Raw genomic sequence first — 25,611 nt, forward strand, 5'->3', positions numbered from 1 at the left:
CATCCATCCATCCATCCATCCTTCCATCCATCCATCCATCCATCCATCCATCCATCCATCCATCCATCCATCCATCCATCCATCCATCCATCCATCCACCTATCTATCTATCTATCTATCTATCTATCTATCTATCTATCTATCTATCTATCTATCTATCTATCTATCTATCTATCTATCTATCTATCTATCTATCTATCTATCTATCTATCTATCTATCTATCTATCTATCTATCTATCTATCTATCTATCTATCTATCTATCTATCTATCTATCTATCTATCTATCTATCTATCTATCTATCTATCTATCTATCTATCTATCTATCTATCTATCTATCTATCTATCTATCTATCTAGCTATCTATCTATCTATCTATCTATCTATCCATTAATCCATTTATCCATCCATCCATCCATCCATCCATCTATCTATCTACATATCTATATATCTATCAGATTTCATGTTTCGCAAATAGATATCATGCTGTCATCCAGTTTTATAAAAGATTGCTTTATTTCAAACGAACATTTACAATAAAAGTACTTACATTTTGTGGTTATGTTTTAATTGTTTATATAAGCGGATCCGTCATTGTTTTGAAACATTTAGTCACGCGACTGGGTCATTATAGAGTGCTTCTTGTAGCAATTTATAACAAAATAATATTTTTAACCATACTTTCTACATTAAATCAGATTGTTATGATTGGTAACTACAAAATTTAAGTATTAATATCATGTTTGGTTTACTTATACGTATATATAACTAAAAATGCACAAAAATGTACAATGCGTCCGGGTAAAGATCATTAATGTGCTACGCTGTTTATGTTTTCTTTATAATAGGAAACTGTTTACCTATGCATTTCTAGTGTTTCGATGACTGCACTCATGTACGTAGTTGATTATTTTAAAGTTGTGTATCACAATATTACATAGTTTGATTTATGGTAATTGTTGATTACACCGAATTAATAGCATAGGGTATACATTAGTTAAATGTCAATCGCATATTGCGTTCTGTGGTTATGGGAAGTCAAGTCTTTCTTTAAATTTTCCAAAATAGTGTTGGTAAAAAGAAATAAAACACGAGCATGTTGCAAAGGCACTATTGATTATACATAAGGCATTTAAAATTACATTTGTATGCATATGTGTCCACATACAGTTACTCTTTGCCTCTACAAACCAAAGAAATTGCAACAAAATGGCTGGAAATGGGTTTGTTTTATCACCAAAAATAATTATAAAGTCACTGCTCATATAAGGTCTCCTGGTCTTCTCCAGATGGTATCCACGTTTTCCCAACATGGTCATTAAAACGCAAATTTCTCCACAAGAAATAGTTAAATGGAGAAACCCCGCTGAGAGATTATGGCAGACATGTGTAAGTTTGTATAAATCCTTTAATTATTGTAGTGGCTTGCAAATTAAAGCAGATGTTCTCCCCTAAATGAATGAACATGGCCCAGTTTGCCCGATCTTCTACTTCAGCGAGCCACATTTCGCTCATTATCTTAGAAAATTTGTCAGGATTTTTTTCTACATTTAAGCCAATAACTTTGTTATCAATGTAAATACACAGTTGTTTCAAATTGGACTTTGAACATTTTAATTTTCCAATTTACTTACCCTATGTTAGTTCATGCTAAAATAACAAGCACTGCTCCAATGGTATTACACTGCTCACAAGGTATCGGGTTTCCTGGGGTGGTACGATTTACTGGAAATCATTGAAAACTTAATAAAGATTTCTTATAAATTGTGTATACGACAATTTTTACAAGTGTGTACACACAATGTTAATGCTTATACAATTTAATACAATTGGTATTTATTTCAAGTGTGCAGGTTTAATAGGGATGAAACGTTTTGATTTTCGCAAAAACAATTTAAGTGTACTTATAAATTGTTGACATCATACAACGGACATGTTGAAAACCACCATCGAATACAAAATTATCAGTCCATAAATAACCACGTAGAAAAGTTATTAAAATATATTAAGTCAAACAAAAGATACAACCCTTAAAGTAATAATTCTATTTTGGTTGGGAGTGCAGGCTATCATCTTTGATTTATGAATTCTCTCTACCGGTTAATCAACCAGTTTTCATCTGACTGTTACCAAATTTTCCAAACATGTTAATAACCATAAAATGTAGACTAAATTTAATAGGCAAATATCATCAAGCACTAAGCAGTTTCTACCCTTGAATTTCCCAAATAGCGCTTCGACATGATTCCAACTGTCTTACTCACCGAGTGAAGCTGGGTTCCCACTGTCGATCAGATCAACTCGATCAAGCCCGACCAAGCGGTCGGGTACTGGCCTGGTTCGGTCGGCATGAGTGGTCGACGGCGGTCGGGTAGGTCGGCATTGGTCGGGCTTCCTACCCGATATTTTTGACATGTCAAAAAATATCGAGTAACGGTCGAGTAGGAAATGGATCGAGAAGCGCTCGGGAAGTGGTCGTGTATTAGTCGAGTAGAAGATCGAGTTGATCGTGAAGCAATCGTGTGGCGATCAGATTGACATCTTTTACGCGATCTGTACCCGATCCGCTCGACCTCTACCAAAGTTATTTTAGATCGCAACACGATCCACTCGACCTCTATTCGATTTGATGTTAAGATTTACTAGACTGCTACTCGACAGTACACGATCACTTCCCGATTGCTATTCGACAATACACATACCTTTCCTTTTAGGTAGTCTCTGTTGAGCTCCTGTAGTAGTTGCTCAGACTGCTTAACTCACACGTCCCTGCCTACGCCTACGCACCTGGGCAGCCTCCTCCTCCTCTAACTCTAATACAGCCATGGCCCTGTCTCTCTGGAGCTCTCACCATCTGGTACACAACTGTAATTGTTCAATCTCCATGATGATTAAAGTGATTAGTGAACAACAATGTTTAAAGTTTGTATTATCAAAGCTTCAATACACGATCGTTAGCGACTTTGTACGACTGAAGTACGACCTTACCGATCTGGTCGTGTAAAGATCTGGTGGCGATCGAGCTGAGGTCCACTTGGTCGAGCTGAGATCGTATAGGGCTCGCGTATAGGTCGAGATGTTCGAGCGGAAATCGGCAAGGTGGTTGAGTGGACGTCGTGAATGAGTCGTGTAGGGGTTGTGTGTTATCGACAAGAGGTCGAGAAGAAGTCGTGTATACCCTTTCTAGCCGAGCTAGGTCGGGTTTGGCCGGGAAATTTCGGTGATCGGGATGATCGAGTTGATCGGATCGGCAGTGGGAACCCACCTTATTCGGATTGTCACCAAACTAAGTATATATCTTAACAGGCCCAGCAATAGCGAACTAAAGGAAACGTAAACAATAAGCAACATAGATTATACAACAAACCTGTTTTCCGTTTTTAATTGAGATGTATTAATAAGTTGTAGAAGTCTTACATAGTAAACAGACACTGACTCACGAAAGGAATATGTGATTTGTATTAGTTTTTCTTTTCAATGTTATGAGCAATACTTAAATTTGAGTGTACCAGTTGTGCATCTGTTTACGAAGACGTAAATCTGTTGACATAACGTTCGAAAATGCGATTTCATTGCTTTCATTTTAAGATGAACGTTGATTACCGGTATGCTTTTAAACTTTTCAAAAATGTTTCTTTGAAAATAGTATTTTAATTAAGAATTTGCTTTCCCTAACGGTTTGCGGGAGATACTATTGTTTCCATAAGGTTGCTATATTGTAATCGCTTTTCCCAAATACGAACGGTCTAAACTTACTCAAACAAATATACAAATGAATAAAAATAATCTTTTAAAGGAACATCTCAAATCCTATCTTCATTATATAGTGAAATAATGTTGAAAATAGTAATGATGCTTAATGATAGTTTGTGTAGACTAAAATGATGACTTGTATATGAATATCATATCGATCACCAATTGTGTTTTTTTTAATATGAAAAAAGTTCCGACCATTTCGTAGATGTACACGCATGAACAAATGCCTAAGCGTGAATTATTTAGGTATTGTCGTTATATAAATCGAATAAGATTAATGTAACTTTTAAGACTTGAATTTCACCTTAAATAACAGTTGCGAGCTTTTATAAAAAACCTTTCTCTGATGCGAAAGAGATTTTTTCCCATAACTAAAGAAATCACGAATACTGCTAGTTCGTGATTATTTCATGCTAACCAGTTGATCCTTTGTGGATTTGGTAAGATTTGTTATTTGGATTTTTTCATCCAATATAATGTGAACGAACTATTAAGCAAATTCTGACATTCAGCCATACAACCTACATTTCAGAATGCGGCGCTGGGTTGTTCGGACTCGACTGTTCTAAGAACTGCAGCAGCCATTGCAGAGACTTTTGTGATCACGTTACTGGTCATTGCAATTGCACACTGGGATATAAACAACCGAATTGCGTTGAAGGTTGCGACAAGGCTGATATTGTTATGTTCTACATGTAAATTTACACAATCTGTTTATATTCTAGTTACTACATGTATATGTAAATTTACATTACATATTTAAATTCCAAAAATGGTATAGAAACCAACATAAAACAAATATTTGTATATTGGAATATAATAAAAACATATTAAACAACATTCGTTTCAAAATCAAACGTTCAGTGTAAATGAATGGTTCTTGTTATTTCTTTATGGTATGTGCTTATATAGGAAAACTCTCTGCTTGCATCATTCTTGATTACAATTGTTATCATACTTGAGTATTGTTCTTATATCTTTTTAATTTACTTAATATTCATGTTTTTTTACACTTCACGTGTGTAGAACATGTATATCTAATCCTTACCCTTGCCCTTAACGGGTACGTAATGTACAGAATTTGTACATGCCGATTAAAAAAGTATTGTTCTGAGAAAACTGGGCTTAATGCTTGTGCGTAAAGTGCCGTCCCAGATTAGCCTGTGCAGTCCGCACAGGCTAATAAGGGAAAAGACACTTTCCGCTTTTATGATATTTTTAGTTTGAAGGAAGTCCCTTCTTACCGAAAATCAAGTTTAAGCGGAAAGTGTCGTCCCTGATTAGCCTGTGCGGACTGCACAGGCTAATCTGGGGCGGCACTTTACGCACATTCATTATGCCCAGTTTTGTCAGAACATGACACAAATAAATGCACTTGGATATTGTCAGAAGTCGACTCTCAAGAAATGCAGGCTTTACTGAACGCTTTTCGATCATTGAAGGAGCAGAGAAATCACCTCAAACACGCTGTTGAATATAACAAGAACATTACACGAATTTTTAAAGGTTTGCGTACAATTTTTTTTCCAGAACAATAATGCAAATGTGAAACTAGAAAACCAAGTCGCTGCAAATGATTTAGCAGCATCTCCATGAACAGATGTACTTATTATTGTGAAGTTTGAGGTATATATTGAACATACTAGTGACACAGTGATTTGTGTTAAAGAGAACCCTGTCGGAACGATTTATATGTATTTTAAAACATGTTTATACTGTCAATATTCTGATGAAGAAGTGTTTCCTAACATAAACAAAGTATGTCACAGTCGTGTTGATAAATGAAAACAATATATATTTACATATTTCTGTATTGTAAAAAAATGGTGCTGGTTTTATTTTATTTGTATCACCCTTCAGTACCAGTACTCGTATATATTTCATCGTAATCATCATTCAGGTAATGTTCTACTCAATAAACTCGATGTACACATTTATACACTTCTTTATAATTAAGTCTGCTATATTTAGTATTCACATTGAAACGTTAAACAGTTTAATTTCATAGATTTGTGTTTAACATGTTTTTTGTTAATTGTACGACTTTCATAGTTATATATCAAAGCCACAAACCAAAAAGTAGAACCAAAAATAACGCTAAGTTGCGAGTTTAAGACATGAGCTAACAAACAAATTTTCAATTTTCAGAAATAAATTGTGTGGCAATTTCATTCTGTATACTCGTTACGTTTCCTTTTTATGAAATGTCTCTCTTATACATAAAAATGCAATTAGAACTATTCTATTGTGGTCCAATCATAGCCGCAATCCATGTGTCAGAATAGAGGCTGGTGATGAAATTCCGAAAAGATAACTTTAAAAGTATTCTCAATTGATGTGACCTTTATCTAGGGTGCCTTTGTCGGGCCTGTAAAAAACAATCTTCACGATAGAACAGTAAACGATGAAACACCATAAACAATCAAGAGAAAATTCTTGTTCTGATCTACTTATTAACATAATACAAACTATAAGGACATATTGATTAAAACGGGTATCACCGCCTTGAAACGGTCAATGCAAAGCAGTGGCGATTTAAACAGCTTAAGGGGCTATCCGAACCTTTCATAAACCCTAGATTAAAAAACAACAAACAGACGCGAATTGATTTAGATACACATACTTTACGTGTACGAATGTCGTAAGTATCGGATATACTATTCTATTATCATTATTTTACGCGTTATATTTTACGCGTTATATACGCATGAAGAAAAATAACAACATCGACCACACAAAAAGATATTTGATGCCAACAAATGATCAACATTATAAAAAAATAATATATCAAACAGGCAATTAATGCGAAGAAACGACAAAAGAAAGCGTTAAAATTGACTGCGAAGTAGATTGTGTTCTACGAAAACGTACAACCTTCACAAACATGAAGGTGACATGTAAACATATTAAGGGCCAAACCAAAATTTATTAACACATACATTTTCCTCGTATATGTCGTACATTAAATAAAGCGGGTTTACGCCTTTATTGTAAGTATTATTATTTTGTTAGAAATGTTGTATGGTGGCATAGAACTGCCTAACGATCAACAATTGAGGTTCGAAAAATATATAATGTTTCTCCTTTTTAATGAATATAATAATATTAGATTTATTTAAAGAACTTTATGTATACGCAATGACATACATATTCCATAACGTGGTATAAGTTACATTTATTAAGAATGTTAGATTATAAAAAATGCAACTTACTAAATTAGTTGTGCCTGGAATCTTCCGCAATACAAGAAAAACGTATTGTTTTTCGTCTTTGTTTCTTGTTAATCGTCTGCTGAGTTGTTAAAATGAACCACGACACGGTATGAGTCTTTTGAACTTATTTGTGTATGATGTATTTTGCTGTCTCTGACTTACCATGCACTTTCATATTGGTTACAACTCCATAAGATTTTAATAAAACTTAAATCTTGGTATCAGTTTGGGGCACTTACAAGCACAGAAAAAAAAACGTGAACGTTTTCAATAAACGGTAAGTAATGGCTAGTTCAGTTGGAGGATCGCTGGTCTACATTCCGATGAGTGTGTGGTCAGATTCCTGAACCGGCATCCTAATGTTTATTTGGACTTGTCTTGAAATTATTTTACGGCCATTTTGCACCTAAATATGAGTAAAAAGGAGCGGCTAATAATCATTTATGGCGTCAGCATGAAAACTTAAAAGTGGTAAACCAGGAAAAGTGTGAGTAGGTTAAGTGACTTGATAAGGATGCAATGTTGAGAAAGCGAGATAACATGTAATCTAAATAAAAAATACACACTCAAACCCACACACATACACATAATACCACGATGCTAGTAGGGCTTCATTAATTCTGATGAATCACTTAGAGGGAGGGTGTAACAAATATCTTGTATCTGTCAGAAGAGGACGGACCGCAGACAACAGTTAAATATGAACAATTTACAAAGGACAATAACCGTGCAATTATTGTAGCTAGAGTTATAATTCTTGCGCACTGCACCTTCCTTCGTTCAAATAGTTTCATATTAATACCTATGACAGTTTTCGAGTGATGTCAGGAACAAGAAACCCGAAAGCCGCACGAACGGCGAGACGGGAAACCGATTCAAGTATACACCCCTCTTACATAATTCTTGTGCACGGTTTTCATATTGTCAACAAGCACTCTTTTTGCGAACCTTACATTGCAGTTCTATAATTCCATACACATTTGAGCGTTTTAAAACAAAACTAAACAAAATAGATCTGTTAATAGCAGCAAATCTATAACACAGAAAGTTAATGTTCAATCCTATAAACAACAACACAAAAATGCCTTTCACAGAAAGAACTCGAAGAGTACCAACACAAAAACATCCACCAAAATACACTTGACCTAACTTGATTTGTGTTTATTTTCCCTACCTAACGGATTTCTGCTTTTGTCAAAGTATAGTTTAACAGATTTTGTTTAAAAGTATTTATGTTGAGTCCCATACCACACATATGAAATAACATCATGCCGAATAGGTTCAAAAGGTCGTTTAAGCGATAAAAAAAATCATTAAAGTCGGACTATCAAAAACGATTTTATTATTTCACACAATGTGTTTCTTTAAACGAGATATCGTGTGATGCCTCTTTATTGAATCGATAAAGTACACTTCTTTCGTACCGAGTGAACGGTATAGTATGAATTTCATTCACACCAAGAGCTTTCAAGCATAAACATATTAACAGATATGTTTTTCAAACGGATTAGTATTTAGCGAAATAATAGATTCTTTTCGTACATAACAACTGATGCAATTTCTGCATGCATATAATTATTCTCCGTGGACATGGACTTTAAATGTCTTGAATATTTAGAATAAAACATTTTTTTTCTAAAGAGACAACGTATACAATTAAATAAAAATATATAAATGAAGACAAGATCACCGCCTAGCGGGTTCAGACCGCTCATCTATTTTTCTTTTTAAAGGTGAAGGGACCTATCTCAATACTTCAATAAAAAAGGGGAGGGTTTGGGTGGAGAAGGGTGTATAGTGTGGTGGTGTGGTCATTCATTACATTATCTTTCAAAAATAAGCAAAAAGAATGAAAAAAAAATTGTGGGGGGGGGGGGGGGGAGGGGATTCTTGGGTGGAATGGTTGGACGGTCTTTCTAAAATAAAATAATTAAAGTAAATATTTGTGTTTTTAACCATGTTTCTTTTTTTTTTAAAGTTTTTTTAGGGGTTGTCGGGATGGGGTCGGGGGTGGGGGGGTTGAGAGGGGGGTATATTGTGGGGGTGTGGTCATTAATTAGATGATCTTTCAAAAATGGAAAAAAATAGGGTGATCTGGGGTGGGGCGTGGGGGATGGTTTGGGTGGAGTCTATTGTGGTGTGTAAGGTATGGGTTGTTTTGTCAAAGCATGAATCAAATCTGTTCATAAATAAAGAAGTTATGGCAATTTTAGCATAATTTAATAACTTGACCTTGAGAGTCAAGGTCATTAAAAGGTCAAGGTCAAATTCAACTTGGCAGGTACAGTACCCTCATGATAGTATGAAAGTACATGTATTTGAAGTTTGAAAGCAATAGCCTTGATACTTTATAAGTAAAGTGGATCTAAACACAAAATTTAACCAAATATTCAAAGTAACTAAGTCAAAAAAGGGCCATAATTCCGTCGAAATGCAAACCAGAGTTATTCAACTTGTCCTGTACAGTCCCCTTATGGTAGTTTCAACTCTGAAAGCAATAGCTATGATACTTAGGATTAAAGTGGACCAAAATACAAAACTTAACGAAATTTTCAATTTTCTAAGTATAAATGGGCCATAATTCTGTCAAAATGCCAGTCAGAGTTACATAACTTTGCCTGCACAGTTCCCATATGATAGTTAGTAAGTGTTGCAAGTATGAAAGCAATAGCTTTGATACTTTAGGAATGAAGTGGACCTAAACACAAAACTTCACCAAATTTTCAATTTTCTAAGTATAAAAAGTGCACATAATTCTGTCAAGATGCCAACCAGAGATATCTAACTTTGCCTGCCCAGTCTCCTGATGATAGTTAATAAGTGTACTAAGTTTTAATGCAATATCTTTGATACTTAATGAGAAAAAAGGACCTAAACACAAAACTTAACCGGACGCCGTCGCAGACGCCGACGCTTGGGTGATGACAATAGCTCATTTTTTTAAATAGATGAGCTAAAAATAAATAGTAATCTCCACTGGGATTTAAACATGAATCCTTAGAACAAACCTGCCATCCGGACTTTTATTTTATATGATGAAATTTGCGCTTAACAACAGCGATCAACGTGTTGTCACAAGATTCAACGAACCAACAAAAATACTCCAAAGTGTTCAAACGTTTTGCTTTTGTAAAGCTTTAAATTTTTAATTCTAAATACCTTTTACTAAATTGCTAATTCGATTCGAGTCTTTATCCTTAGTCTTTTTTTGCATAATTGTACAGTGTTCTTAAAATGGTCGAATATGTGCATAAAAATTGCAAGGTTGTCTTTTCGTCAATATGTGGACGAATAGTGTGAGTATATAAAATAACGGATACCGAGTTCTCGAAAATCATTGACACTGTATAAATGAATACACTTGATTATACTACTATTTACAACAGTTGAATAAGTTTAATATCACTATTATGGTCAAGTTAATTTTATTGGCAAATACATGTATACATAGCCAAAAAGAAAACATAAATGTACATGTAATGACGGTGTAGAAAAAAGACATTACTACTATAATTTATGAGATGAAAATTATGGTTTACAATGGTTATGAATTGATAACTAAAACGAAAATACAGTAAACAATCAGTTAATTATGGTATTTTAAGACTGTGTTGCAAACGACGTTTCACATTCACATCGTCTTGTCATTGTTCACGTATACAGGATATTTTGTTTTGAAATTTACTGCGAGAAACCAGTTGAGTATATTCAAGATAATTGCCCCTGTTTAATCAAGCTCATATTGACTACGCCCCCTATTCATCTGTGTGTGATTGTCATTGAATATCACGAGAAACTCGTTGAACAAATGTACAGTCAGCTGGACAAGTTTGTTTTTGCTTAATGTATGTGTTACTCACAAACGTACACATACGTCTACACCGGAGCGATAGATTACAAAATGTGTGAAAATTAACTATACAGGCAATCTAAATAATGTATTTGATCTTAAAGGAGGAATTAGTGAAAAGGTATGTGTATATCTTGAATATATAAACAATAAAACGAAAAGAATACCGCCGCGCAGTAAAACACTAATTTTAAGGGCATTTTGAGTAAAATGAAAAGTGCATTTGTATGAAACTGAACATATTTAGTCGTATATGCGACATAGTTTACATTTACAGGGACGTTTTCACAATAGGTTGTTGGATAACGTATATTCTGGTTAAAAACTGTCTGTACATAGCTTGTGAATTTCTTGTAAAACTGATTACAGGCACTTTTAGGAAGTATACTCTATATATACGCTAAAAATGAATGATTTATAAAATATATTCTGGTTTGTACATGACTTGTGAATTACACAAAAGACTGAGCACAGGAACGTTTGAGAAAAATACTGTATAGTATATACACTATCAATGTAAATAAGGGATAGATCTGTCAGAATTCTTGCTCAAAAATGTCAGAAAAATGGCAACAAGTCGCTTCCAAAAGCAAAACGTTCACAAAATAAACTGTATAACAACAGCGAAGACAGTTATATTTAAGAAAATAATACACTTAACGATTAACTACTAGCTTTTCATTAAATTAAGACAGAAAATTTCATTTAAAATTCTAAAAAATATTAACCTTGAAACAGTAATGCAACGCTGAAAACGTTTCAGATATTAAGCTGATTGTTGGTATGTGATTCAACCTACATAACTAACATATAATATGTGAGTTTTGTTTCGGCCCATTGATTTTTGGCGAAGTAATGGGATGTTCTCTAAATTAACCGTTTTCCGGAAGTTTTTTACAAGCGCTTTCAGATATTCATTGAGTTTTGGTGTGTGGGTCGACCTGCATGACATACACATGAAGGTTGAGTTTCGTTCCGATCCATTGATTTTTGGCGAAGTTATGGGCCTTGAACTTGGAAATTAACTCTATAGTAACCGTTTTCTGGATGTTTTAACGCAACGCTTTCAGGTATTCACCTGATATGTGGAGTGTGAGTCTATCTACATGACTTTCAGAAAAGAGTTTTTTCCGGTCCATTGATTTTTTAAGAATTTTCAGGCATGGGACTTGGATTTTTCTTTACAAAAAACACTGTCGGATATTTTTCCAAAACGTTTTCAGATACTGCCCAAGGCTAGTTACTTTGTCAAATATCAATGGATCGTTATTTCGTCATGCTGTTTCAAATGTGATATAGCTGAAATGTGGCTTCAACGTGCAGTAGTGGCATTGTGTTTCACAAACGCAGCTTTTGTTCGCTATTATTCAGACTGGCGTTATGAAGAAATTGTGACACGTGTATCCCTTGTTTATATTTTCTTTACGATACCCGTGAAACTGATGAGATAATTAACATATATCATAGCTCAAGATAAGACTAACACTATAAATAGATATTGTTCCGCATGACCTGGTTTGCTAAAAGGTAGTGTACTCCTGATCATCATCTTTAAAGGTTATTGGGTTTTCGTAAAGGATATATAGAGCCTCAGAGCCAGATGCTTTTTTTTTTACTGAACATGTATTTTAAAGGGGCCGTCGAACGTTTTGGTAAATTGACAAAATAAAAAAAAATTGTTTCAGAATCGCAAATTTTCGTTTTAGTTATGATATTTTTGAAGAAATAGTAATACTGACCATTTACCATGCTCTTAAATATCTATTATATGCATCTTTTGATGATTTGAAAACCTGAAATTTTAAAGCGTCGTGCCAGGCGAAACGATTGAATAATTTGGAAAGTTCTGTTGTTGTCGTTTTATTTCGGGATACTACGACGATTGCTTATATAAGTAAAAAATACATCCGCTCTCAGCATCAGCATGGATGGTCGAGTGGTCTAGGCGGGAGACTTTTTACTCCAGGACTCCAGGTCAGTGGTTCGAGCCCTGTTGAGGGTTACTTTTTTACTTTTTTTTAAATTGTATTCTTGCTTTTTGACTGGAGATTTTTAGTTCAAATGTTTAAATTTATCAATACAAAGCATTTAATGACACGCTTAAATACATGCCAAAAATCTGTTGGACGGCCCCTTTAATCCTATATTTAAACTTGTGAAGTACATAATTGCTCACGTAAATGTCGTTCAATACTTCAACCGGTAAATATAATACATGACGAAATCAGATTTCTAATAAATTATTCTAAATGGAAATATTTGCTAACATGTTTTGCAAATCTTTTCAATGTTGGCCAGAACCCCTCGATAATTTGCTTAACGGTAATATTAATATCTACTTATGATTCCCAAAGAATATGTGCAAAATATCAAAGGGCACACGAATAATGCCATTATATGGGACTCTGACATATGCTATCTTTCATGCTAAACGTGTTGATTACCAAACACAGGTTGATTACCGGTGGTAGTTTTTAGCTCATCTATTTTTTGAAAAAAAATTATGAGGTATTGTCATCACCTTGGCGTCGGCGTCGGCGTCCGGTTAAGTTTTGCGTTTAGGTCCACTTTTCTCAGAAAGTATCAATGCTATTGCATTCAAACTTGGTACACTTACTTACTATCATGAGAGGACTGGGCAGGCAAAGTTAGATAACTCTGGCGTGCATTTTCACAGAATTATGTGCCCTTTTTATACTTAGAAAATTGAAAATTTTGGTTAAGTTTTGCGTTTAGGTCCACTTTTCTCAGAAAGTATCAATGCTATTGCATTCAAACTTGGTACACTTACTTACTATCATGAGGGGGCTAGGCAGGCAAAGTTAGATAACTCTGGCGTGCATTTTGACAGAATTATGTGCCCTTTTTATACTTAGAAAATTGATAATTTTGGTTAAGTTTTGTGTTTAGGTCCATTTTATTCCATAAGAATCAAAGCTATTGCTTTCATACTTGCAACACTTACTAACTATCATAAGGGGACTGTGCAGGCAAAGTAATGTAACTCTGACTGGCATTTTGACAGAATTATGTGCCCTTTTTATACTTAAAAAATTGAAAATTTGGTTACGTTTTGTGTTTTGGTCCACTTTATTCCTACAGTATCAAAGCTATTGCTTTCATACTTGCAACACTTATTAACTATCATAAGGGGACTGTGCAGGCAAAGTTATGTAACTCTGACTGGCATTTGGACGGAATAATGTGCCCTTTTTTTCCTAAGAAATTGAACATTTGGTTTAGTTTTGTGTTTTGGTCCACTTTACCCCTAAAGTATCATAGATATTGCTTTCATACTTGGAACACTCGCAAACTATCATAAGGGTACATTAAAAGGACAAGTTGCATAACTCTGGTTGTCATTTTTACGGAATTATGGCCTATTTTTTACTTAGTAACTTTGAATATATGGTTAAATTTTGTGTTTCGATCCACTAATTTACTTCTTAAGTATCAAGGCTATTGCTTTCAAACTTCAAATACTTTCATGCTATCATGAGGTTACTGTACCTGGCAAGTTGAATGTTACCTTGACCTTTGAATGACCTTGACTCTCAAGGTCAAATTATAAAATTTTGCTAAAATTGCCATAACTTCTTTATTAATGATTAGATTTGATTGATACTTTGACAAAACTACTCTTACCTGACATTCCACAATAGACTCCACCCAAACCATCGCCCGTGCCCTCCCCCCCCCCTTCCCCCCGAATCCCCCCCCTATTTTTTTTTCTAAGATCATCTCACGAATGACCACCACACCCTCATACTTTACCCCACCCCCCACCCCATCCCCCACCACCCCAATTTTTTTTGAAACGGTTAAAAAACACAAATATTTATTTTTATTATTTTATGTAAGAAATACCTTCCAACCATCACACCCAAGAATCCCCCACCCACCCCACCCTCCCCCCACCCGAATCCCCCCCCCCTAATTTTTTTTTTTTCAAGATCATCTCACATATGACCACCACACCCTCACACTATACCCACCCCACCCCACCCCCCACCCATTTTTTTTGAAACAGTTAAAAAACACAAATATTTATTTTTATTATTTTATGTTTGAAATACCGTCCAACCATCATACCCAATATAATTTTTTTTTTCGCATTTTTTTTCGCATTTTTGGAAAATAATGTTAAAAATGTCCACACCCCCACACTATACACCCCTCTTCACTCCACCCCTCCCTCCTTTGTGATTGAAAATGAGAGTCCCTTCACCTTTAAAAAGAAAATAGACGAGCGGTCTGCACCCGCAAGGCGGTGCTCTTGTTCCGTTGTAGTATTGTTAACAAAAAGACTGTATGATCAATCATGTTGTACCACCACGACGGCATATAATATATGTTGATATATTGTACGCATTCCTGTTAAAAATTTTCAATTAAGATTTTGTTTTAGTCCCAAAAGTCATAGTGAAATTATTGTATTTGCCTTAGTCATGCGAAACAATTTCTTTTTACATGTAATCCATTTTTTAATTCAACAGGATCTATGGTTGACTGCTGTGTCGGGGAGCACACGAAGGTCTGTATGAAAAATGGTGGACATTTTTCATTACTCGTACTCGTATAACCTAAAGCTGAGTGACTTGTTGATGAAAGCCCCCTCACACCTTTGTATCGGAAAGCATCTCTATCAGCAAACGATGGACCAATCTGAATATTGTGACGTCACAATCGTAGCAGGACATAAAGTAAGTTTTAAACTTCAATTGTCATTCGTTTGACAAAATTGTTCTTATAACAAGCATATATCAGTTTATACTTGAAACATTGTTTTACTTTTATGCCTCCGGATCGATAGATCGGGGGTATATTGTTTTTGCCCTGCCTGTCTGTCATTCTATCCCAAAACTTTATCCTTGGTTAAAATTTAATAACTTTTGCAATATTGAATATAGCAACTTGATATTTACCATGCATGTGTAGCTCATGGAGCTGCTCATTTTGAGTGGTGAAAAGTCAAGGTCAAGATCATCCTTCAATGTCAAGGTCAAATATTATTGTATTTTTCTTTACTAAAACTTTAACCTTCGTTAAAGTTTTATCATAACTTTTTTAATGGTGAACACTGCAACTTCATATTGGCATGCATGTGTATCTCGTGGAGCTGTCAAGGTCATCCTTAAAGGTTAAAGGTCAACAATTAAAAAAAATCATTTCTCCATTCAATCTCTTACTTACTTCTCGTGGAGCTGCACATTTTGAATGGTGAAAGGTCAAGGTCATCCTTCAAGGTCAAAGGTAAAAAAAAATTAAAGCGGCGCAGTAGGGGGCATCGTGTTTCTGACAAACACATCTCTTGTTTTAACATAGTAGATGCGTGATACTTTTTTGTTAAGGTTTCTTTTTATGGGCATTTGGGCGCCCTCATGATGTATGCGGTAAACTTATTAATTGTCCCCTACCGGTGAAACCGGAGGGGACTTATGTTTTGCGCTCTGTGTGTCCGTCACACATTTCTGGATCATGCGATAACTTTAAAAGTTCTTCATATGTTTTATGTAACTTGAAATATTGACAGATGGCAATAAGGAGATTATGCACGTCATTTCATTTTGTTCCTATGTCAGGAATTCCGGTTGCTCTGGCAACAAATAGACTAGAAATATTGCAGAAATTGGTGGAGTTTCACCGGTAGGGGACCATATTACTTGACAATAGTCTTGTTGATTGTATTATATAAATCAAGGATCTCGTTGTTTTTAGCTCGGCTGTTTTTGGGGGGAAAAAACGAGGTATTGTCATAGCCAGCTTGTCGTCCGCCGTCAGCCGTCCGCCGTCCGCCGTCCGCCGGCGTCGTGCTTAAACTTTGACATTTTGCTATAAAATTAAAGTGCTTTCACCTACAACTTTGAAACTCATAGGTAGATGCACCTTGATGAGTTCTACACGCCATACCTATTTTGGGGTCACTAGGTCAAAGGTCAAGGTCACTGTGACCTCTAAAAAAAATATTTATTTAAACATATTTTATTTCCAAAATAGTTACACAACTACAGAACATATATAGAAATACAACTGTTTTGAAAAAAGGGTAGGACCTAAAGTTCTAACAACATTATTGGTGGTCTTTCCCTGTTCTGTTATTTACATTGCATATATTCGTGACGATAGCGTGATTTTGTAAAGCTGTAAGTTACATGGTCAAGATTACATTTGTATTAAGAGAGCAAAATACAAGTGCGCAAGTAAAATACAAAAGAAAATCATGGTTTGTAAAGCATTGGAAATAAAACATACAGTACAACCTTGAGATTGTGAAGTCCTGTCCAGAAGAATAAACATAACTATGCGCTACAACAACATTATGACAAACGCTTTGTCGTCTTAATAAATATCTGAACATTTTTAAATATGAAGCAGTTGGTGTCATTATCTAACATGTCATTACCAAAAAGCATTGTATTGCAATTTATTTGTTCAATTGCGTGTAGGGTTTCAAAAAGAGTAGTACGTTGTTCAGAAAAGCGTGGACAAATAAAAAAGAAATGATACACTGATTCAACTTCTCCACATACGCATAAAGGTGAAGGTTCTAAGTGATTGATGAACAAGTGCAATTTCAAATCGCTACAGTTATTCCTTAGTCGAGCATGTAAAATGGACGATTTTCTATCACCAGTATGAAAATATAAAGGAGTTTCGACATTTGGGAGAAATAATTGTTTCAATTTAATTTTGAATCTTGATAGAGAATCTAACAGTCTTATGTCGCGAGGTAAGTTGTTCCATAGATCGATAGCCGACGGGATAAATGAGCGTGAGTAAAGTTCCGTCCTTCTAGTAACGATTACATAATCATTTGCGTTCCTCAGGTTCCTAGCAGATTGTTGATAGACAGTTGATGGTAGTAAATTTTGTAAGTAGTCTGGACATAAGCCATTGTGAATTTTGTACATATGTATAAGTTTTAGATACTTCCTACGCTCGGCTAAACTATGCCAGTTGATTTCTGAATACAAGTTAGACAAAGAAACAGATTTTGTGAGACCTGTGACTATTCTTGCCGCTTCATTTTGTATTTTATTTAACATTTCTTTTTCGTAAAGAGCACATCCGTCCCAAACGACACATGCATACTCAAGTAGTGGTCGTAGGTGGGAAATATAAATTTGATTTCATGTTTTTCTTGAGACCGTGTATTTAATTTTTCGCATAATTCCAAGTATTTTCGATGACGATTTTACTATATTAGTGATATGCTCGTGCCATTTGCCGTTTGAGCTGAGTGTAAGACCGAGGTGTTTGTGGTTTTCTACAAAATTGACCGGTACATTATTAAATAAAACATGTGGTTGGGGAACAGCATGGTGTGATGAAAACAACATAGCCACGGTTTTATGTGGATTAAAATCTACAAGCCATTGTTTTGCCCAGTTACTTATAACTTGTAGGTCACGGTTCAGAACAATTTCAATGTTATATATATTTGAGGTAGTACATGAGAGGGAAGTGTCATCGGCAAAAAGGCGGGCAGTACATTGAAGGTGCTTGACTATGTCGTTTACATAAACAAGAAAAAATAATGGGCCTAGAACAGATCCCTGTGGAACACCGGCATTAAGCTCTAACGTTTGAGATATTGATGCTCCAACCACGACTTTTTGAGTGCGACTCCCTAGATAACTTTTTATCCAATTAAGTAAATTACCATCAAATCCATTTTGTTTAAGTTTGAAGAGTAGTCCTGTGTGCCAGACGCGGTCGAACGCTTTAGAAATATCACAGAAAACCATGCATGTGAGTTTCTTTTCATCAATACCTTTCGTTATTTGATCAAAAATGTCGATTAATTGAGCGACTGTGGAGTGACCTTTTAAGAAGCCCGACTGGTTGGAGTATATAAGTTTGTTAGCAAGAAGGTGGTTGTATAAATGTTTATAAACTATCCTCTCCATCAGCTTGCCTACGCAACTTAACAATGAGATAGGACGGTAGTTGGAAGGATTATTCGGTTCTCCGTTTTTAAATAGAGGCATTACAATCGCTTCTTTCCATTGGGCAGGATATGTACTTTCGTTAAGTGATTTGTTAAAGAGGATACACAAAGGCTCAGCAATAGAATTACACGTTTTTTTAAGGACAATATGACTTATAAGGTCACCACCGACGGCTTTATTGGTCATTAAGCATTTAATAACATCTATAATTTCCGATTCTGATATGGACAGGTTATATAATTTTGCGTTAGAGATATCTGAGAATTGTGGAAGAACACCGGTTGAGTCATTCAACGACGCAATAGAGGCAAAGTATCTGTTTAAACAGTTTGACTTGTCGGTATCTGACAAATGTACAATAAGATTGCCGTCAGAGCCCGTTGACTGTAAAGGTGGTATCGAATTCGGATGAGAATTTGTTTTTATTAGTTGCTTTAGTGTTTTCCAATATTTTTTTGGATTTGAAGTATTTAGTTCATCAAGAGATGTTTCTAGGTTAGAATAAAACTGTTCTTTCGCATGTTTTATCATGTTATTAACCTTATTTCGAAATTGTTTATATTTGTTCCAGTTAGCAGAAGTAGGATTGTCTATGGATATGTGTTTTTGTCTATCTCGTTTACGAGCCATTGTTCTAATAGAAGAATCATACCATGGTTTGTCATTAGGGCGCACTGTGACAAGTTTGTTTGGAATGCAAAGTTTCATCAGTTCGATAAGTTTGTTCGTAAACATAACAGTTGCTTCATTAACATTAGAATCATGGATAAATTCCCATTTTGTACATGTAATAAGATTGTTTAGTCGATCGAAATCGGCATATTTATACAACCAAATGTTTCGTTGAATCGGTTTGCTGTTTATTAAAGGAATTGAAACATGAATGGCAGTAGCATGATGGTCACTAACAGTTTGAGGGATAACTATTACTTCACTGTTCAAGCATGAAACGGTATCCGAGATCAATATCGGATCAATTAGTGTAGCAGTATTTGCGGTGACCCTTGTCGCTTGAGCGATAACGTTGTGCATATTATACAGGGAAACTGATTGAGAGAGGCGAGCATTGGGTTTACCAAGCATGATGACGTTCTTGTTTAAATCAAGCGCTTTATCAATCATGATTTCAAAATCATTCCAAAAAGTAACATCAGAATTAGGCGGCCGGTAAAAGCAACAAACCAGAGTATTGAAATTATGTAATTTAACTTCTAGCCAAACTGTGTGTAAACGGGGATTTTCGAGGTCGAGAATACGCCTCGATAATAATGATTGTTTTACATAAACAATTAATCCGCTTGAATGACTCGAGAAATCCTTTCGAAATAATTCGTGATAAAAATCATCAATTAAGATCTGCTCGTCGGTGATAACCTCGGTTAAATGGGTTTCCGTAAAACACATTATGTCAAAATTAAGTAAATTATCTTTGATAAATTCAAGTTTGTTGCGCAACGATCTTATGTTAAGGTGAAGTAGATCCAAGGTACCGTTATAAGGGCCTGGATTAGGTTCGACATCACCGGACAGAAGTAAAATAAAACAAATAATATCAGCGCATACAACAATAATCGCACATGCTAGCAACGAATTTAGGTATTTGTTAGCATGTGCGATTATTGTTGTATGCGCTGATATTATTTGTTTTATTTTACTTCTAAAAAAAATATGACAAGCTTTCATTTATTCAAAAATCCACCCGCAGCCGAGCGTGGCACCCGTTATGCGGTGCTCTTGATTATGTAAAATTATTAAACTAGTGTTATTATGTGCATTTTACCTATCACGGAATGAGAAGCCCCCACCCCCGCAAAATATTATCCGCACAATATACAATCTACAAGAAAATAGGCCAACGGCCAGAAAACTCTAAGAATGAGTTATTGTTTTTTAACATCCCACTTAGATATTACCAGCTCTATTTGAATGTAATTGAATAATTTAATATCAATTGTGTTATGGCGCACGCGAAATTTGACCAAATGTCTTAACTTGCTCAATATTGAAGCTTTCAATTGCACCATACATTCATTTTACTCAACGTTACGATCGGCATGTGGCCATGCATTTGGAATATTTTACTTCTTTTAGCGCTCCTTTCATTTATGCTTTGTTCGTGATTGCGCGATTTCCAGTTCAACTTTACTTACGGTTCTTATTGTTATAGACGCTGAAGGCCCACTGGTGTGTCCTGGTGATGTGTCCCTACTTTCAAGCTCTGTACCACAGTGGATTGAAGGAAAGACAGGAAGGTTATACTAGTTGTCTTCATACTTCTAGTTGCCACTCCGCTTTCAGACAACTTCACAATTACACGTGATCCAAAGAGTTCGACCTATGTTAACATATCTGATGTCCATCTATCGTGATGGCCCATTACTTACGAAATGTTGACCAAAGCATATGAATAACTAGAAATGGCGCGGCAGAGGCCGACGCGTATCCCCACGTCGCATGTTTGACCCAGGGGCGCCCCAGGGTTGGTAATTGGGCCCTGCATAGTTGAGATTGACCGTATTGTCATAAGAGAAGTTCAGTATCAATAAGAAGTATATCTGTGTAGAAATGAAATTATAGTAAAAGGCAATTTTGGGTGGGCGTGGCCTATGTGGGCGGGGCGCCCCAGGGTTGGTAATGGGGCCATACATAGTTGAGATTGACCGTATTGTCATAAGAGAGGTTCAGTATCAATTTGAAGTAAAGCGATGTAGAAATGAAGTAATTATAGTAAAAGGCAATTTTGGGTGGGCGTGGCCTATGTGGGCGGGGCGCCCCTGGGTTGGTAATGGGGCCATGCATAGTTGAGATTGACTGTATTGTCATAAAAGAGGTTCAGTATCAATTTGACGTGAATTGGTGTAGAAAAGAAGAAATTATAGTAAAATGCAATTTTGGATGGGCGTGGCCTATGTGGGCGGGGCGCCCCAGGGTTGGTAATGGGGCCATGCATAGTTGAAATTAACCGTATTGTCATAAGAGAGGTCCAGTATCAATTTGAAGTGAATCGGTGTAGAAATGAAAAAAATATAGTAAAAGGCAATTTTGGGTGGGCATGGCCTATGTGGGCGTGGCCTATGTGGGCGGGGCGCACCAGGATTGGTAATGGAGCCATGCATAGCTGAGATTGACCGTATTGTCATAAGAGAGGTTCAGTATCAATTTGAAGTGAATCGGTGTAGAAATGAAGACATTTTAGTAAAAGGGAATTTTGGGTGGGCGTGGCCTATGTGGGCGGGGCGCCCCAGGGTTGTTGATGGGGCCATGCATAGTTGAAATTGACCGTATTGTCATAAGAGAGGTTCAGTATCAATTTGACAACCATCGGTGTAGAAATGAAGAAATTATAGTAAAATAACCTAAAAAATAAGTAAAAATATCTGACCCGGTCCCACCCCAACCCCCATTACTTTTGACCCAGGGGTCAGATCAAAATTTTAAATAGTGCAGGGTCGCACATATGCATAGCTACCATGTGCCTAAGTTGCAAGATTCTAGTGCTAATAGTGTAGGAGGAGATAGTGGCCAGGACGGACAGACAGACGGCGGAGATAACCACAATATCCCCACGCTTTTCAAAAAGCGTGGGGATAATTATTAAGTAATATTTCATATTTGAGTCCCGTTAATAGCTTTTCTCATGAATGCAAACAACTCATTTTTATAACTTACGTATTTGTATACTTAATAAATACGCGCATTAAAAAAGAGGCTTTTGGTAAACGTATATCAGCGAGTAAAGTGTCCTTCAGCTTAATAATGCTTCAATGATACTTAATTATATATCTGCCTACATGTAACATTCCCTTTTACCTCACCTCAATATTTATGCTTTTCTATAAGAACTCCCTATTCAAGACTCGGTCATCAAAAATCCGAAATAAAAAATCATCTTCGTTTTTACTCATCTTCTCCCATACTTATCATTGCTTATATCATGAGCTGTCTTTTATTCCTTTTCAGGTCAGGTGCAACTCCAGATAGGCAACAGTGACGTCATTGTTGACGTTATAAGTTTCCTGTATAGCGGCACAATAACGGTGAATGACAAAAGAGTGAAGGATATTTTGCAAGTTGCGGATTACCTGCAGATAGATTCACTGACGCAACTTTGTGACGAATATCTGAGACGTTCTGTAACTTTCATTAATTGTACCCAATTCATTCTCCTTTCGAAGACATACAGACTGAAGGTGTATGATGAAGTGATGTCATATCTGCTCTCTGAAATACCAATAATTCTTAACCGACCAGATGCGGTGCAGCTCCCTGTCGATGTTCTACTGAGGTTGATTCAAGACCCAACATTGAGTTATGTCCCTAGAAGTTTGCTGTTTGAATTTCTCGTTCGCTGGGTGGATAATGACCCCAAGCAAAGGGAAGAATTTTTTGAAACCGTGTTTCACGAGTTGGATCTATTGAAACTAGACAAGGCATTTATAAAGGAGCAGGTAATGACATGTCAGTATGTTTCAGGTCGTGATTCATGCGTTAAAAGGTGTTCACAGTCATTAACCCGTCTTCTATCACCTAGTACAGATGGTAGAATCGATGCTATAGTTGTTCTAGGTGGTATTGACGAGAGGAACTCTAGAATGGATTACATGTTCGCATACATCGTCAACGAGAACCGCTGGACCAAACTTTTGAACGTACATTCTGTATCGGAGACGCCAAGTATTTCTGTCTGTGGCAGCACATATGTTCATGTATTCAAACAGATAAATGGCGACCTAGTTTCAAACGAATACAAGTATTTCAAAAAATTCAGCTTTGTTACGAACGAGTGGCAGCATCTTTATTGGAAAAATGTAAAGAACTTACCCGAAGATTTGATAATTACAAGCGTCAACGCAATGTTATTCGCAACAAGTACGGGGAAGGTATGTTATGTGGGCTTTTGTAAAAGCAAGAATGGCAAAAAGCCCGGAATTTGTGCGTGTCTTGTAGGGGCCGATGCTCAGTCCACGTTTCCCTTTCGGCTGGTATGCTTGACAAGTGCTCGGAAAACCATGCGGGTCTGCATTGTTCATGAAAGGTACGTTTGCATCGTGATCAGAAGCATCAATGGCCGACAATTACTGCTTAAACTTTATTTGATCGACACCGCCATGCAATCATGGAGAGTTGAGGAATATTCTACCAGCAGCGTTTTTTTGTCTCGCGGGTATGACCACTGCTTTGTGTTGACTGATAAAGTGTTCGTCACTAAGGACATTTTCAAAGACGACTTCATTACCTTCGATATAACTACCCGCACGTGGACAACCATGAAATCAAAGTCATTTCCAGTGCCAAAGTTGTTAAACTATAGCTTTGCGACATTAGGAAATAAGATGTTTGTCTTTGGAGGGAAAGACGAGGCCTCGTGTGTAACAAAAAACGTGTATGTTCTTGACTTTGACAGTGGGAGCTGTACCCAACTTTCTCCTATGCCCATGCGACTGTTTAACAGCCAGGCAGTGCGCGTGCGTATCCCTGGTAACGTGTGCCACAGGCAGTGTCCTCATTGCAATTACCGCGCTGACTTCATTACACGTGAAAGATGAATGCAGGGAAAAGATCAGTATTCTTAGGCATGTTCTCGAACCAGAGACTCCCAACCTTATTTGGAAAACTTCGCTCCCAAAGTGGTCCAGTGCGATGCCGAAAATGTATGATGACTACAACAGCCAATCTAACGTGTTTTTGTAATTTGAATAACTGTGCTTGAATTGATGTAAACATGCGAACAAAGCATGTGATTTATGGAAGTATTACACAATTATTATGCCTGTACTATAATAAAGACATGTTTCATATAACTGATTGTGATTTAAAACGGGTACTTGTATATCAACATAGGATAATACAAAGAATATGTGTTACTCGCTCGAAACTCAAATAAATACGTTTACCCGACTAGACGATAAATGTGTTTGTAAATGTTTCTTTATTTATAAAGTGCGAAAAATTTCATACGTTATTCATATATTTTCTTTAGTTGTTTTTTAACTTAATTTCATAAAATCCAAATATATTTTTGCGTTTAAATTGAGACACTTATTTAAAATGCATTATGATGAAAATGACAATACTCGCCACGCAAATCGAACTGAGTCGGCAGAGTCCTCACGTGGGATCCATCTTAACGTAGTTTTTATTTTTAATACGGCACATTCGCATTCACGGCGGGCAGTGAACAATAAAATTATATAATGAAAATGTTTAAAAAACACTTAAAACACTAGGTTTGAAAATAAGCATTTTATCAAAAATAAGTATATCTAAACTTTTTTTTTGGTTTTACCTTTTATTTCATATATTTATGTCAACTCGCTATAAACGGAATAGTAATAGAAGCGTCCATTTCCAGATCGGCTGATAGTGTACAAATGCATATGTTCAAGTATTTGATCATTTTGATCAACTTATATAAAATTATCACATAATTATGATATACTGATGTTCAACCTTAAAAGTAAATGATTAGAACTAATATACTCATCATATGTATGTATGTGATCAAATTAATCGTGACTAACGCTTAATCATTGAATAACTGTGATTTTAGCATGTTATGTATAATAAGTTGCAATTTTGTCGCAAAAATAGATGTCTGGTGACTTTTGATATCATATATTATCAAACGAATCTGGTAGGGCGTAGTAAAAGGCTAGGCCCTAATATCACTTGAGGTCACAGTATACTAAATAACCGTTTCATGTACGGCTGTACTCTCTAAAAAAAAATCATAGTTGACTCGAAGGCATGTTTTACACTTAAAACTATTGTTCTGGCTTTCTCTTTTGGAGATAGTGGTAAGGCATGAATAGGTGTTCACTTCTAAATGCCTTAAATATGA

The 25,611-nt window shown here is 35.9% G+C and overlaps 1 protein-coding gene across 1 annotated transcript; it reads left to right on the forward strand.

Annotated features, from left to right (window-relative positions):
• Positions 1 to 10,763: 10,763 nt before the first annotated feature.
• Positions 10,764 to 24,723, forward strand: LOC127879731 (kelch-like protein 11). The gene is made up of 4 exons (XM_052426748.1): positions 10,764 to 10,939; positions 15,315 to 15,521; positions 20,938 to 21,022; positions 22,731 to 24,723. The coding sequence occupies exons 2-4, from the start codon at positions 15,366 to 15,368 to the stop codon at positions 24,314 to 24,316; spliced, it is 1,827 nt and encodes a 608-aa protein (XP_052282708.1). The 5' UTR covers positions 10,764 to 10,939; positions 15,315 to 15,365; the 3' UTR covers positions 24,317 to 24,723.
• The last annotated feature ends 888 nt before the right edge of the window (positions 24,724 to 25,611 follow it).

Source organism: Dreissena polymorpha, chromosome 4 (genome assembly GCF_020536995.1).
Source record: "Dreissena polymorpha isolate Duluth1 chromosome 4, UMN_Dpol_1.0, whole genome shotgun sequence".
NCBI classification, from domain to species: Eukaryota; Metazoa; Mollusca; class Bivalvia; order Myida; family Dreissenidae; genus Dreissena; species Dreissena polymorpha.

What these genes read in the sequence shown, in the direction of transcription:
- LOC127879731 (XM_052426748.1), top strand. Translation starts at nt 15,366, where the DNA reads ATGGTGGACATTTTTCATTACTCGTACTCGTATAACCTAAAGCTGAGT. An exon ending in CAATCGTAGCAGGACATAAA is followed by an intron (nt 15,522 to 20,937) that starts GTAAGTTTTAAA and finishes TTATTGTTATAG; the next exon opens with ACGCTGAAGGCCCACTGGTG. An exon ending in ATTGAAGGAAAGACAGGAAG is followed by an intron (nt 21,023 to 22,730) that starts GTTATACTAGTT and finishes ATTCCTTTTCAG; the next exon opens with GTCAGGTGCAACTCCAGATA.